The sequence below is a fragment of the Anas platyrhynchos genome, chromosome 2, assembly GCF_047663525.1.
Source record: "Anas platyrhynchos isolate ZD024472 breed Pekin duck chromosome 2, IASCAAS_PekinDuck_T2T, whole genome shotgun sequence".
NCBI lineage: Eukaryota > Metazoa > Chordata > Aves > Anseriformes > Anatidae > Anas > Anas platyrhynchos.
The window spans coordinates 109,103,969-109,119,254 of record NC_092588.1 but is presented as its reverse complement, the minus strand read 5'-3'; the positions used below and the strand labels follow the sequence as shown (position 1 = coordinate 109,119,254).

General features: G+C 39.5%; 1 protein-coding gene across 1 annotated transcript in view; it reads left to right on the top strand.

Annotated features, from left to right (window-relative positions):
* MBOAT1 (membrane bound glycerophospholipid O-acyltransferase 1) overlaps positions 1-15,053 on the top strand; it is a 56,671-nt gene extending 41,618 nt beyond the window's left edge. Inside the window, exons 7-13 of the mRNA XM_027451222.3 lie at positions 197-380; positions 2,050-2,242; positions 5,198-5,301; positions 8,241-8,305; positions 9,667-9,799; positions 11,021-11,172; positions 13,238-15,053. Of these exons, the coding sequence (XP_027307023.2) occupies positions 197-380; positions 2,050-2,242; positions 5,198-5,301; positions 8,241-8,305; positions 9,667-9,799; positions 11,021-11,172; positions 13,238-13,370 (964 nt within the window). The 3' untranslated portion in view covers positions 13,371-15,053. The remainder of the gene's footprint in view (positions 1-196; positions 381-2,049; positions 2,243-5,197; positions 5,302-8,240; positions 8,306-9,666; positions 9,800-11,020; positions 11,173-13,237) is intronic.
* The last annotated feature ends 233 nt before the right edge of the window (positions 15,054-15,286 follow it).

Genomic DNA, 15,286 nt, shown 5'->3' with positions numbered 1-15,286 from the left:
ATATGTGAGAGGCTGTGATTCATCTTTACCCCCCAAAAAGATATAGTAAGCTTTCATCTAGGGGGGAGATGTTAGGAGAGAGTTGAGGACTGAAGCAGGCGGTACAACAAAAAAGTGTTCACTGAAGCCTTTGCTGTGTTTAACATGTTTTTTGTTTGTTTTGTTTTGTTTTGTTGTGCGTGGATGATTTCCCCAGGACAAGACCATCTTTACTGGAGTATTTAAGCTATCTTCTCAATTTTATGAGCATCATAGCTGGGCCTTGCAGCAATTATAAGGATTATATAGCCTTCATTGAAGGGAGACATGTGCATATGAAACTATTAGAAGTGAACTGGAAGCAGAAGGGTTATGACAGACTTCCTGATCCTTCTCCAACTGTAAGTTTTAAAATGGCAAAGATTGATTGCAAAGGGCAGGAGAGTACAGCTTTGTACAGGATTCTCATAATTAAAAATGAAGAGGAAAACCCATTTTTGGATTATCTTGCCAGTAAACGTTAGTAGTGGTTTTTGTTGTTGTTGTTGTTTGTTTTTTTTTTCCTCTGTGAAGTGGCTGCTGTTTTTATCACTGGGTCAGGGGTGAAGGGGCTGGTGTCTTCCCTTGAATTCCCCAAATGTATTTGGCTTGCAGAATGGGTCACTGGTCAATGGGTGCCCTTTGTGCAGCAGTGGGAACATTCTGCAGGTTCTAATAACTATTAATTGCAGTTCAGCTCCAGACAGAAGAAGAAAACAGCACATCTGTCAGAAAGAAAAGTCAAATCCTGCCTGTAATGCAGAATACATTGGGAGTACAGGAATTATGGCCCATCAGAAACTGTGCCCAGGTGCTTTGCAAGGCAATTTCACTCTTTAAAATTACTTGGGGGTCATTTTTCATGTACAAGGTTAGTAAGTGCAACACTTTTGTTTTATTTTTCAATACTATGTAAGACCTTCTTATAAATTACCTTATTGTAAGACAGGGTAACAGTGTGAGAACCAGATTCTTCTCTTTTGTCTTAAAGTGACACTGAGCGCATAGTTTTGTGAGTGAGTGCAGTATGTCTTTTCTGAGGTTGAGCATCTGCTGCTACATATCTGATTCCTGTTTGCATACAGTTGTATTTCTACTGACTTCAGTGGTGTTACTTCTGATTTACATTAGTATTACTGAGGTCAGAATAAGGACCATCTTGTGTTAGATGCAAGTCTGCAGAGAATATTAACATTTGCATTGTACCCATTTTAAAATAATCACACATTAGTTTATTACTGAATGTGGAAAAGGTATAAAAAGAGTACTTGGGATCCAAAAGTGCATTGTTGTTTCAATAACGTATTGCACTTTTACTGATCTGAGAATGCACGAGTCAATTTTTACATGGTATCCAAGTGTCAGATTTACCTTTTTAATTATGCCTGTATCAAGGAATGTTTACTCCTGATGCTTATTTGAAATGAAGCTTTTAACTACTGACATGACTGGTGATAATTTTAATATATAAAAAGCTAGAGAGCAGTAATAGAAGTGAGCATGGTGCTGCAGATACCCTATATCATGGGAAGTTACACATGTTGTGTATGCTTTTTTGACCAGTGTTTTTTAGCAAGGCACCTGGATGGCAGCTGAACAATAAGGCCCACTGTTGTACTGAATACCAAAGCTTTTGGCTTCTATGAGGAGCCCAGTCTTCAGTTCCAAGAGATGACAGTACATATAGGAAAGCTTTCTCCTTTCCATTTTGCTTTTGTTTGTTAGTTTGTTTCCTTTCTCATTTTAGGACCTCCACTAATTGCTGTAGGAGTCTGGGGAAGATCATGGCCAATTTTGACTATAAATTCTCACTTGCAGCCAACTATAGTTAGTTCAATAAACTACATTAGACATAAGGTTGTAGTGTGGCCTTTTCTTTGTCACCCTTTCTAAATTAATTATTGTCAACTTTGTCACTAGCTTTATTGCTTCTTGAATCACATTCTTTTTGTATGCCATGAGCACTGGTATTTTCCTTTCCCTTAAGCAAATGCTTCTAATGAATATTTCACTGTCATTTGTCTTTTTCAGGGAGCAGTGATGTACAAGCTGTGTATCACACTAGTATCTCTTGTTTTATTCTTGACACTTACCAAGAACTTTCCTATGGCATATATTATTGATAATGAATTTCTTGATAAAACACCCTTCTTATCAAGACTTGGTTACCTGTACGTTGTTACACAGGCAGCAAAACCAAAGTATTACTTTGCGTGGACGTTAGGTAAGTCTGGCTGCTTCACTTATTTTTGTGAGTAACAAATTGGTTCATAAATGGGGAGGGGGTTTGGGAGGGCTGAAGTAGTGGGAAGTAAATGAAATAAAATAGTCCCTAGACCTGTAGTTCATCCAGGAGATATACACGTGTTCCTGTAGGCAGTGTATGTAGACAAGTATGTTATGATGTACAGACCTCTCTCTTGTTATGAGACATCTTTAGCACACACATCTGTATTAGAAAGTTGTGGTTCTTGTGGAGAACTAAAATTAGGCTTTGCATCAGAGGCACTCTGTGGTCCTGTGCATGGGCTAGCCTTGAGCGAGCAAGAGAGAGGACTGGAGAACCACAGGGCAGGTGGGCAATGAAGAAGGCTATGGGATAGACCCAAGAACCTCTGCAAGGAAAAGGAGCAGAGATAGAAGAATGTTCATTAGAAAGAGAAAGTAAAAAAAAAAAAAAAAAAAGGCTTTGATATTGGAAGCCAGTTAGACTGGTGGTCAGAATAATCTTTTAATAATCTTTTATGTGTGAGGAGTCAAATCCTTCTAGCCTAGGTTGAAAATTGAGTGACTGATTTACTTATTTTTTTTTGGTGTGTGTACAAGGCTTTGCATGTAGGGAGATCCTACAGTGATATATACACCCAAAACTGAGAAGGGTGTCATTGGGATGGGATGGAAAGAACCAGTAAAATTTGTTGTGAGGCTGTAATTGAACTGCTGGGAGTAAATCAAGATGGATCAAGAAAAGAACACTGAGGACTGGCATCTGTAGGATGGGAAAGACTTTGGGATAAAGAATTGTTTGCTCAGGAAGTTTTTTTAGAGGGATCCAATATTAATTTGTAACTTACAAGTTTTCCAGTGTCATAGTTAACTAAAAGACCATTATCAAAGAGATATCTGAGTTTGGATTTGTGACAGGAATGAGCGAGCCTTAGGGGCTGCAAAAATATCTTACAGATGAGGGGTTTCAGGAAGAGCATACGTTGCATGCTGGTGGGTAAGGTCTCTGTTCCTCATGTTACAAATCCAGGCAACAAAACAGCAGATGTTTTATCCTTTTGCTGTTTAGCTCCCTGTGGCATGGCACAAGGCATGGCACAAAAGTGCCTGCTGAAACTGCTGATAAGCACTTCCTGCTCTCAGAAGAGGACAGTCATGCCATTGTGCGAGAGCCGTGCTGCTGAATTCCTCCAGATCCGTGGAAAGACAGAAAATTCAGCTTCTCCTTGCAGTAGCAATAGTCATGGGAGCATAGCTGCAAACTTGACTCGGAGCTACTGTTGAAAGCAATTTGGAATTGAGCACCTGCATCCAAGGGTTTGTGCAGAGCAAAAGCAATAAGCCAGAGCTGTTCAAGTCAACAGCGAAACCTCTGGTGGGCTTTGTGGAGGTTGGGGTTTTGCAATTAATTTGAGGGCAGGACAGCTGAGATGCTTTTATGCCCAAACCATGCTGTTCTGTAGATGTCCGTGTGTGAAGCAAGAGGCCAACAGGTCTGCAGCGTTGCTGTGCCCCTGGATTTCTCATTTCTTGCATTTGCCAGAGAAACACTAAGCAGTCCCTGCTACCCTTTGAGCAAGGAGGAGCAAACCTAGGAGTTCTCTGCTCTGGTGTGACAGTCTCTTTCCAGGCACAGTCCTGTGGGTCTTGCAGCTTGCTGCTGCTCTCATAGCAAGACACTGGCAGGCCATACAGTCAATTTTAGACAGGGTTCTTTTTTCAAATAAAAAATACATGGCGAGATCTGAAAAATGGGAGACCTTTCTTTCCATCAGTAAAATCTAGCTCATTTAGTAAAGTGGAAAGTAAATGGGAAGTTTCAGATTACAGAAGGCTGCTTATTAATTTATTTATTTATTGCTATTGTTGTTAATTAGGTTCTCTCTGTGGTGTTCTGCTTTGAGGTTTCTCCATGAAGTTGTGCCTAAATTTGTAGCACTTACAAAGCAAAATCTGTTTCCAGACTCTGGAAATAAATTCTGACCTTTTTAGAGCTTGGTTTATTCCAGGCTTGTATTTTGTAATCAGTCTAGATGGATAAGCTTTACCTACCTACCTGTATTTTGGCTTTCCTTTTTCTTCCCATCTCCTCAGTGGCGTCTGCATCTAGAGATAACAAACCCTTCCTGTTCTCTTGGTATACAGGGAGAGAATTTCTGGCAGGGGCACATTAAAAGCATTTTTTAAGACTTGATGACCAGATGGCTCCCAAGCAAGGCTGGGAAATAGTTGCCCAAGTACCCTGAGGAAGAGCAAGAAATTCATTCAGCCTGTGGAGTTGTGCTGTGCTTCATTGCAACAGCAAGTGGGAGCACAGCATGTGAAATGCCTACTGTTACCCAGGCTTTTATTTGCACATGTAGTAGTTAAGTCTGTAACTGAAGTTACTCAATATTTGATTTGTAGAGATGGTTGGGTACTTTAGTGAGGCACTGAACAATGGGTTTAAGACAAAGGCTTTATCTACCAAAGGATGAATAAAAGTCCCGATTAAAACAATCATGATGTAACCCTTAGTCAAAATGGTGATCGTGTTGTGGAGACCTTACAGCTTTTCTGAATTCTGGGAAGTGCTGGGACATCCTGATATCCTTTTGAGGAAAATACTAATTACGTATTAATAAATATGACAACTCTTTTTCATCTATCTCCAGTGTAATATGGATATGGGGAGAATAATAGGAAAAATGATTTCTATTCATTATTATTTTTATTTTATTTTATTTTATTGTTTCTTCTGTTAAAGGAGTAGCTCATCTTTCCTCTTCAGGAAGTGATTCTCCTGTGTTGCCATATAGCAATGCCCCTTTACTAAGAGGAAGCTTCTTTTTGAAAGAGAAGTTGCTAATTACTATAAAGATGGCTTGAATGTGTGTTCAGTGACATACAGACTTGTAAGAGACGACGGCTCCTCCATCAGTCTGATTTGACCCATTTTGCTTTGATATTGCAGCAGATGCAGTCAACAATGCGGCTGGTTATGGATTCAGTGGAGTTGATGAGAGAGGTGCTTTCTGCTGGGACCTGTTGTCCAATTTGAATATCTGGAACATTGAGGTGAGTTAAAAGAGTGGCTACATTAGCATAACGGGCACAGAGAAATTGCCGTGATAATGGGGAGACTGTTTGCTAGAAGGAAAGTAAGTCCATGCCACCAGGCTGCCTCTCTTTAATTTGAGAGGTTTTGTGTTTTATCTATTGGGCAGATAAATAGCGTCTGTCACACAGCCTTTGTCATGCTCTGTATTCAGGTTGCATTTGTAAATAGTTTATAGAAGGCTAATAAATGATTAATCAGATGTTTAATAAATGAGCAGTCAATTACTGTAGATTGTGGCTGAGTTCAGCGGGTCAATAAATTGCTCGCAGCTATGATTCTTCACCATCTGCGGTGTATTGCATCTATCTGCTTCTTGCAGCATTCCCCTTTCGTAACCCAGCTGAAATATGTGCTGGTAGTGAAAGAGGCTATCACATCGATAGGCATTGCACAAACACATGAAAGAGTTTGGGTCTCTGCATATAGCTGGAGGGCCTCTTGTAAGTGGAAACAAGCTGGGGTGCAAGAGGTAACAGGTACAGACCGAGTAACCTGAACAGGATTGGCAGGGCCATGTAGAGCTTACAGGGTGGCTGATCTGGAGCTCTGTTCAGCAAACCACATGATTTCTCAAACCTTGGTCACACATATTTCTTGTGACTGCAGCATGCTTTTAACATCCATTAGTCTTTTGTAAACTATGTTAGTGTTTTTTTTCTGAAGCAAGAGATGGCCAGTATGGTTATTTGTTTGCTCTGAAGAATATTCTCTGAGTGCAAGGGGGATGTAAAAATGTTTACATGTCTAAAACTGCTTTCTTAAGGCTTATTTCCTTTAGAAATAGGAGGAACTTTCCCCTGTAATTCGGTAGTTATGCTTTTAAAATGAAAAGCAGATGAAAACAACAAGTTAACTGCCTTATTGCTGAATGACCTGTGATGAAGCAAGTGTGCTTCATGTCAATTTCTCAAAAATGAAAGGGCCCCTGTAATTATTAGTTGAAAAATGTTGAAAGATGCGAAAGCTGAAAGTATATACATTCTCACTTTCTCAACATCCTTTCTCTGTTTTTTATCTTAATCCTCATTATACATCTCTCCTTGAGTAGTACAGAATGCACATCCCCAAAATGCTTTTACTCCTCGATAGCAATAGCATGCAAGGTTCCACTCAGAAATCTTGAATAAATACCTAATTCAGTTTCAGGGCAGGAAACAATTCCTGCCTAGATGGGCTAGGGCAATTCCTGTATGAATGAGGATAGTAAAGTGTAGGCAGTGCTCTTCAGTAAAGCCAAACAAAGGAAACAGGAGCCTTTGCTCTCCTCTACCTGCTGAACTGTGGGCTCTACAGAATTTTTTCCTTCAGATGAGCAACAGAGATCAGGGTGGAGAAATTATTTCCAGGAGCATAAAGCAGAAGGGTCATACCGGCCTCAGAAGTTCTGCCAGGAGGGATGATGTACTGTGGCTTTCCAAATTTCCCAGTCTTATCTTAAAGAGCATCTGAGTCAGCAGGGAAAAAAAACAAAAAACAAACCAAAACAAAACACCAGGCCTCCATTGATTTGGTCATGTGTGCAATAAGAAGAGAGACTACAGAGCTTCATGTAAGCCTTGAACTGTTCCTGTATGCACCAACAATTCTGGGAGTTAAGGGAGAAGTGTGATTGTGCAGTGCATTTTGAGCAGGATAGCCACTTTCATGTGTAAAACTGCTAAGGGTTGGGAAGTGGAGTGCTAAGTGTGCCTACAGTCTAACCTGGACTGTAGGGGTTGGATGAAGACAAGGATGTGTCAGGAGTTTTGAGGACATTAAAAGGACATGGGTGGCTAAATGTGTGGGGGACGGCTTGAAGAAAACCTTGGCAGTGTGCATATTCTGACAGCCAGTGACCAGTTTCTCTGTTGGTAGAGTAATGGGAACTTAAAGGAGGCCAAAAGAGAGTGACAATATTACTTGGAAGAGAAATTATATTTTTCTTGGCTTCTCTTGGTGCAATCATGCAGTAATGCTATTAAAATGTGGCAGTGCTGCATTGGGAATTGCTAATCGTTTTTAACTTTTTAAACAGAGGATGCAGTGCCAATCATCAGGGTTCTTTGTGAAAAGGCAAAAGTATCTGAATATTCCCCTTGGAAACTATTCTCTTTATTCCTTCTGGTTGGTGTGCCCATGCCTTCAGCTGATAGCACAAAATAATGTGGTTTCATCGAATCAGTGGAGACCAGTTATTTATTCCTGCTTGATGAGAACACCCTGGGAAGTTTCTGTCAGCAAGCAAGGAGCAAGGGGGAGTGGGAACAGGGAACTGCCAGAGGTGGAGTTGGCCAGGATTAGGGGAATTGATGCTTGACAGGATCGAGCAGTCCCCTCAAGCTGAGGGAACTGATGCTGTGAGGAGGTACAGGTAGTTTCCCCAGGGCCCTGGAGTCCACTCCAGTTTCTCAAGCTGGATAGTGAGCTGAAAGTTAGCTTCTAAATTTAGTCCTGAATTTATTTTTGTCCATGTTTTTGCAATTTTCCTCCTTCCTTTTCCAAATAATAACGCATATCTTTTAGTTTTTATAACACTTTGTTTTAATAGCACTCTAGGGAATTCCAGACTGTGTAATGGGTGGCAAGATTTCTCTTCCAGAAATGAAGCTGTTTATGAACTGTGGGAAGGCCAAACGTTTAAAACAAGAAAGCTCTTCAGATTTCTCGTAATTTGAAAAATAACCAAACATTGTGTTTAATTTTACAAAACAAAGCAAGTGCCGAGTGCTGGCAGTGAGCAATCAACCTAGTTAATGTCCCTCCCAAAATATATTAGTGTAATGATGGACTGTGGCACAATCTTCACAATAGTTAGCTACTGGAATAAATGTTTTCCTATTATTGCTTCTCTAACTTAAAATGCAAGTGTTATTTTACAGGTTTCAGTGCTAACATTTCATGTGAACTTCTTTCTTAGACTGCAACAAGTTTTAAAATGTACATTGAAAACTGGAACATTCAGACAGCTGCCTGGCTAAAACGGTAAGTGGGATGAAACAGCAATTTGCTTGTGAGACCCAAAAACTTTAGATGGCCTGAAAAAATGCTGATGGTGAGTCTTATCAATGTATAGTCTTTTGTTCTCTCTAAAAGTTGGTGGAACACAGTGGGTTTTGATGCTATGAAGTTTTGTTGTTGCAAATGTTAAAACGTCCACATTTTATATACGAGCAGAAAAGCCAGAAATGAACCATTCATATCTTCCAAAATGAAAAGTAATAGCATTTTGATGGCATATTTAAGGCTGGTGTCTTCCTCCATAGTGTTTGCTGTAATGTTTCACGGTGCTGTATTATGTTTCCCATGCATATTATGACCGGAGGCAAGCCTCGTTGTGTCGCTAGGATCCATTTCATTTAGAACTGGGGAGAATCTGAGTCTTCAGAGCTTTGGTGTAGTCCAGTTTGGCGTTATCACAAGAAGCTTTCTACTGAGTCCTTGTTTAGGATATGGAGAAGAGAGTTATTATAGCATTGAGATGATCCGATTTTAATCTGTCTGATAAGGCTTATGTAAATATTAGCTTAAGTTCAGTTTTTTAAAATGGAACTGTGTCCTGTTACTTGTTACACTTTTTGGCATGATTAAAGCTCAGTGTACAGTCAGTTAACGCAGTGTCTGAAGTGTAGGCACAAATATATCATGGTTATTGTGACTATTTTTGTTGCTAAATGTTATCTTAGTATCTCCTATTTTTCATAATTCAATTGATGTTCCTAGTAAGAAATACATTTTCTCAACTATTTTATTTGGAACACAGCATCTCTGTTAAAACTCAGATAGCCAAATAGACCTCATAATGTATTCTTGAACTGGTATCATTCATTTCCATCTTTGGAGTAATATTTTGGGCTGCAAAAATTAGCAGGAATCCCCTGCTTTGCAATAGCTAAAGGCACTCCCTGTTGTTCCCAGCATCTCTCAGATAACAGTGCATAAAAATACTTCTGTTCACCAGTAAGGGGTGTGGTGGTATCTGTTGGTCCTTCTACTTGCTCTTGATTTACGATCAGGGTTTTGAAGAGTAGTGTGCAATTCCAGATTAAAAGTCTAAACTTGAATGGGAAGTCTTCCCTGCTCTCTGCCATTCTATTTATTTGACTGCTGAGAGCAGTGGGAATATTTGTACAGGCACTCTTTGGATACTCAGTGCATAAAAGCTTGCTAACTCTTTCCATCTAACCTTCCATGTTATCAAAGGGAGAGCACCTTACACCCTAGACTGTAACCGAGTCAAGATGAGACCTGTAAGAAAACAGAATAAGATGTTAACAGCTGAGAAGGATTTGCAGTTTCCATTGTTCTGCTGTATTCAGCTTCTTGTTTTGTTTTCCTCTTCACAGTGTTTGCTATGACAGAGCTCCTTGGTACCCTACAGCCTTAACATTTATCCTGTCGGCCCTGTGGCATGGTATCTATCCTGGATATTATTTTACATTTCTCACTGGAATCCTTATCACACTCGCAGCCAGAGCAGTATGTACCTTTCATTGTTCTCTTCCAAGGCCCTTTCTAGACGTTATCCAGCTATCAGCTGCAGGGACCACCCTGGCACAGTCAAGCAGCTTGTCCCTGCTGCGAGCGCTCTTTCATGCCTTTGCAGGGTTGATGTTCACTGAAATTTTGTTCTGCATTAATGCTAATTACAAAGAACCCCCAACAGTTAAAGCCAGCACTAATTCTCTGCGTGCTGCAATACTGCCCCTGGCTGTCAGAGAAAACATTGCTTGTGAGTGTATCATTAGGTGGGAGTTTGGGAGTACTACTGGCTGTGTCTGTGCAGTCAAATTAGCATGGCGTTCAAGGTTAAGCTTGAGACCAGACTTCTGCTAGTTCATGTTGCATGGATGCTGACTTGTAATTAGCTCTGGGTCCACTTTTTCACAGTAACTGTTATGGGCTGAGCATTAGCCCTAGCTGGAGTGCTGTCATGTGGATGCAATTGATGGGGTGAACTGGGCTCTGTGTTTATGGGCCTGGTCTTGGGTAGAGCCACCAAAGGCAAAACAGCTTTCATGTCACACTGAGGCTGCATTTATCACTTGTGCAATTTATCCTTCAGGCTGAACCAGCCAGTTGGTCAGGGCTGGGAAGCCCCTCTGTTCTCTTTCAACATTTGAATATGGATTAATAACCAGGTCTATCTGAAAGGCGAATTAAGCTAATGGTTAGTATTACCCCCTATGGCCACAGCAAGTTGCTGAGCATGCTGTTTTAACACGTGCTTTGCCTCTCATTTGTGAGGATCCATTTCACAGATGTGAAGTTAAACCCAAATCTGTAGAGAACTGACCAGGTATAAACACATACTTGTTCATATAAAGTAACTTTGTTTCACAGTTGAAAAGCAGTAATAAATAAAAAAAATAAAAATGGGAGGGAGGAAGATCAGATCATAACAACTTCCCTCCTTGAGGTTATTGTCCAAGATTCCTGCATGAGAGTCTGCTCTGCTGATTATGGCAGAGGAAATTGGGCCACTTCTCTGTTTACCACTGGTTAACTGTGGGATCTTAGATATGACAGTTAATGCACTTCTGCCTGCCTTCCGACTCTCAGTGCTTTCAAAAGGGTATGTAAACTTTTTGGTGATAACGCTGATAATAAGTGCAATACATATGCTTGCAGTATGCTTGTGTGACTTTGCCTAAGAAGTGAATTTATGTAATTTTCTGTTTACTTTTCCTTGACATGCAGATAAGAAGCAATTGCAGACATTACTTCCTCTCATCGGTGCCTCTCAAGATAGCCTATGACGTTGCTACCTGGGTTGTCACTCAACTAGCAGTTTGCTATACAGTTGCACCCTTTGTAATGCTGGCTGTTGAGCCCACAGTTAAGTTTTACAAGTAAGTTCTCTCCTGGTTATGGCACCTCAGACCAGTGTGGCTTTGTTAAATAATGCAAGGCATGCTGAAAGGCAATTGGCATTTCATCAGATCTGAAAGGAATTCAAACAGGATATTTGATAACGTAAGGAGCGATTTCTGTACTCCTGTAACTTAATTAGCTAGTAGTGCCAAGTAGGAGCCCTTCTTTCTTACTTCTCAGTCGTTTTGCGTTGTTATTTAATCTGACTTTTCACATACTCAGCTTCCTTTTTCAAAGCAGTCAAGTCTCAGCCTTTAGCAGTGGTGAAGGCTGGAGAGGTTAAGCACAATGTGAGTTGACAGTAGGAAGGACTCAATGAGACAGGAACAGATTTCCAGCTGCTGACTGCACGGAGCAGGAGAGGTGACTGATCAGCAGGAAATAAGAGAGTACCTGACAGATTATTACTTATTGAAATCATTACGTTTTTCTTTTTGTGTGTGAATACTTCCATCGGTCCCTCAAAAATAAGTGCAAATAAGCACTGGGTTTGCAGAGTATATTGAATATACTCTAGTAAACATAACTTGAAATAGAGAAATTCAGAAATAATTTAAAAAGGGAGACTACTCTATATGGCTTTACTTTTCTTTGATTCTACAGTGAACTGTCAGAATAACAGGTTTTGGTCAAGAAGAAAGATGATTCATTCCTCTAAAATAAAAACATTAATCTGATAGTCAAGACAGCTGCTGTCAGTAAGTCTGTTTGAAAGGTTTTTAATTTTGACCTTTTCTTTCCTTTTTCTTAAAACATTGGACTTCAACGCAGAAACTTACCATATAGAAATGACTCCAGATCTTTCCCAGTTCTAGTAAAATGCTTTCCGAGTTACTACATTAATATCTATGTTTCTTCTTTCAAGGCAAAAGTAGTAAAGAGCAATCAGAACCAAAAGGGAGAGAAAAGACTAAAATACTAAACTCATTTATAAATTTGCCATGTGTGTAAATGTTTGCTTTATGCTACAAGAGACCGTTCCATGTTTCCATGTAGTAAATATAAATGTAAGATTACGTTGCTAACTTTAAAACAAAAGACACAAATATGTGTAAAGAACTTGGTATTACTATGCCAGTGTCTAAGAAGGGAGAACTGTTACTTTTACCCAAATTTTGAGCAGTGAAAATGATTTTCCACCCTTGCCCAAAGCTGGATCATCACCTTAGTATTTTTTTTTGCCCTAGTGAATTTGAACTTAATTAACACCTAAATGTAGATAATGTTAAGCAAGGAAATTGTAGGCTTCTGGACCAAGGAACACTTTCAGAGCACCACACACCTAACAGTGGTGGTAAGTACCTTGCAAAGAAATTAAGAGCTACGGTAAAAAGCATAAATGAGACCATACAAAAGTGCATTTCTATGGTTAAGAGTTGGACCTTACTGTACCCAAACCGGGTCCTCAACAAGTTGTCTCATGTGGCTAGGTTAAGTATTTTTGGTTTCTGTTCAATCCTGTGTATACCAAATTATTTGAAATACAAATATTTGATATCTAATATGATATCAAATGAAAGTGTCCCTGAGTAGTAGCCTTCAAAAACAAGATTCTTCTGTAGTTGCCATTATCTAACCTTCCTCAGATAAGAGGTGAACTTTTGGTTTATTTCAGATTTCAGCATTTGAAATGATTTCTTTCTTTCCCATTCAGTTGCTTATTATTTTTTGTTTTTAACTGATACAATTTTACATCCTAAGTTTGAAGAATTTTTCTTCAGAATGCAGCCTTGTATACTCTAATGTTAAAAGAGAGATGAACTGAATTAAGTCTAGAGTTAAATTACGTGAGTTTATCCGAGCTGTCAGACTTTGGAGTCTAGTGTTTGCTGATTGATTCCTTGCCTCATTAACATCCATGGCAACATTTTCATTGACGCATAGGCTGCGTGAGAATCAAGGGTTTATTTTGGTCCTTACTAGGTCATGTTCATACTTTCTGCATTCATCCCTTAGCACTAAATTCTGCATGGGCTTATTGAGGCTGTACAGTTCATCTTATTACCAATAAAAATATAATATTCTCTTTCTGCTTTTTTCTAGGTCCATGTATTTTCACATGCACATTCTAAGCATCCTGGTGTTGCTCGTGTTACCAATCAGACCTCAAGCCCGGTCCGTAAGAAAGCCTCAAAATGAGGCCATACAGAACTCTGTTAAAAGCAAAGACAAATGATATCTCCAAAATTGCCGATGCTGGGAAACAGTCATATTGGAAACAAAGAAGAAAAAAGGGAGCAATGGGAATAGAAGTACAAGACAAGTGGCATTTCTATCGGTTATCTTAAAATCTTATTGGATAGGGCAGTTAAGAGCCTGAAAGACTGCATTTCAAATGACTACGGTTAACAGAGATTTACAGGCTATGTTTACAGGCTCATGGGGCATTTTGATTTTTTTAATAAATATTTTTATGAAGTGTTTTTATATATTTAAACTTTTTCACATGAAGAGGCATTTTTGCCCTTTTACAGAAATATACAATTATTAATCAAAGAATCTGGTGATTAAAGGGACAGGAAGCAGCAAGCAAAGAGCTAGATCAGCTGCCTGATAGTCTGGTGCTGTGGGTGGCTGGCAGGAGGGTTTTTTGTATCTTGGTTGAGGAGAGAGATGGTATGAGTAGAAAACCATAGAAAAGAGGTTGCTCAACATGCTGGTGCTGCCTTCTGCCTGCTTTGTGCACAGGGTTTTCCCCAGCAAACCCCAGAGCAGGGACTGCAGCCTGAGCTTGGCAGCAAAGGTATTTCACATTCCTTGGAGTTGGATCTGCTGGTATGAGGGCAAGACAAGTCCCTTGGGAATAGGTGTCTGGAAACACTGTCAACTGCCTTGGCCAAAAGCTAAAGCCAAGTAAAAGCAAAACAAAAGAGGGGAAGAAAAAAATAGTAAAAGAAGGGACGTACACCCTGTGGTCTGTAGAGCTGTCCTTCTGTAATGATACAGTGCTTATTGCTGCATCAGCCTTACTTTGCAGTTTTAGAGTGATGCAGCACTTCCATCCCAGTATGAAAATAACTGCGGAGCAATCCAGGTTTAGAGTGTTAAAGGTCACGGTTATGAGTTAAATCTGAAAAAGGTTTGTAATGCATCAGACTTTTTGTTACTCCAAAGCATCCTATCTTGTGAAGGGATAACTTTCCAGCAGGATAACACTAAAATGAAACCTGAACAGTAATTATGATAGCCATAATAAATAATTCTGTACAAAATAAAGATTGTGATGGGCTATGAACACAAGAGTCACAACTGAGTCCTTGTGCAATCTTGACTGGTGATTTAGTCTTTCAATGCAAGTTTTTCTGCTTGTAAAGTCCCTAGCTTACAGGGATGTTGGGAGTTTTAATTTCTAAGGACTTGTAGTATTTTGAGATAACTTGCTGCAAAGTACTGTGTCATTAAAAAAATATATTGTTTATTTGTTTTAATCCACTTACCCCAGGAAAATAGACAGATAGGACACATCAACAAAACTAAATAATTAAAAACAAAAAACTCTCACCCTTCTCCAGGAATGTTTTTCTCAGGATTTTGTAGCAGCAATTCTCTTGTTAAGGTACTGGTGTTTTTTGATTCTGTAACTGATGTGTGATTGAGCAAAGAATCTGCTGTTTACTGCACTCTGATTTTCATGTCAGATAAAATTTTGCAGAATCCTAATGTTTTGGGAGGAAAAAAATCAGCAAAACCAAAACAAGTTTAAAAAATGTTTGATTTTATTTTCTGTGGTGGGAAGACTTTGTCCTGTGACCACCTCATGATTTAGAGTATTGCTCATGGAAGAGTTTATTTGGTAATTTATTTTGAAGGCAAGATGGGATTAAAAGATTGTTCTGAATAAACAAACCGCTCTGCGTCACTGCCTGGCATTATTAATGAAAGTCAAATGTGAAAATGGGTGAATGAATCTGCACCTCATGGAAAAGGAGCTGTTTAGGTCTGCTAGATTTTATGGGATAGATGTGCTTTAGACCATGCTCCTGTTGAAAGAAAGACAAGAAAACACCCATGCGTGTCTGTGAAAGAAGGACCTGTCCCTAACTTGGCCTGTCTTCGGTTTGTCCCTGTGTGTTTTTTTCTTCCTTGATGTAC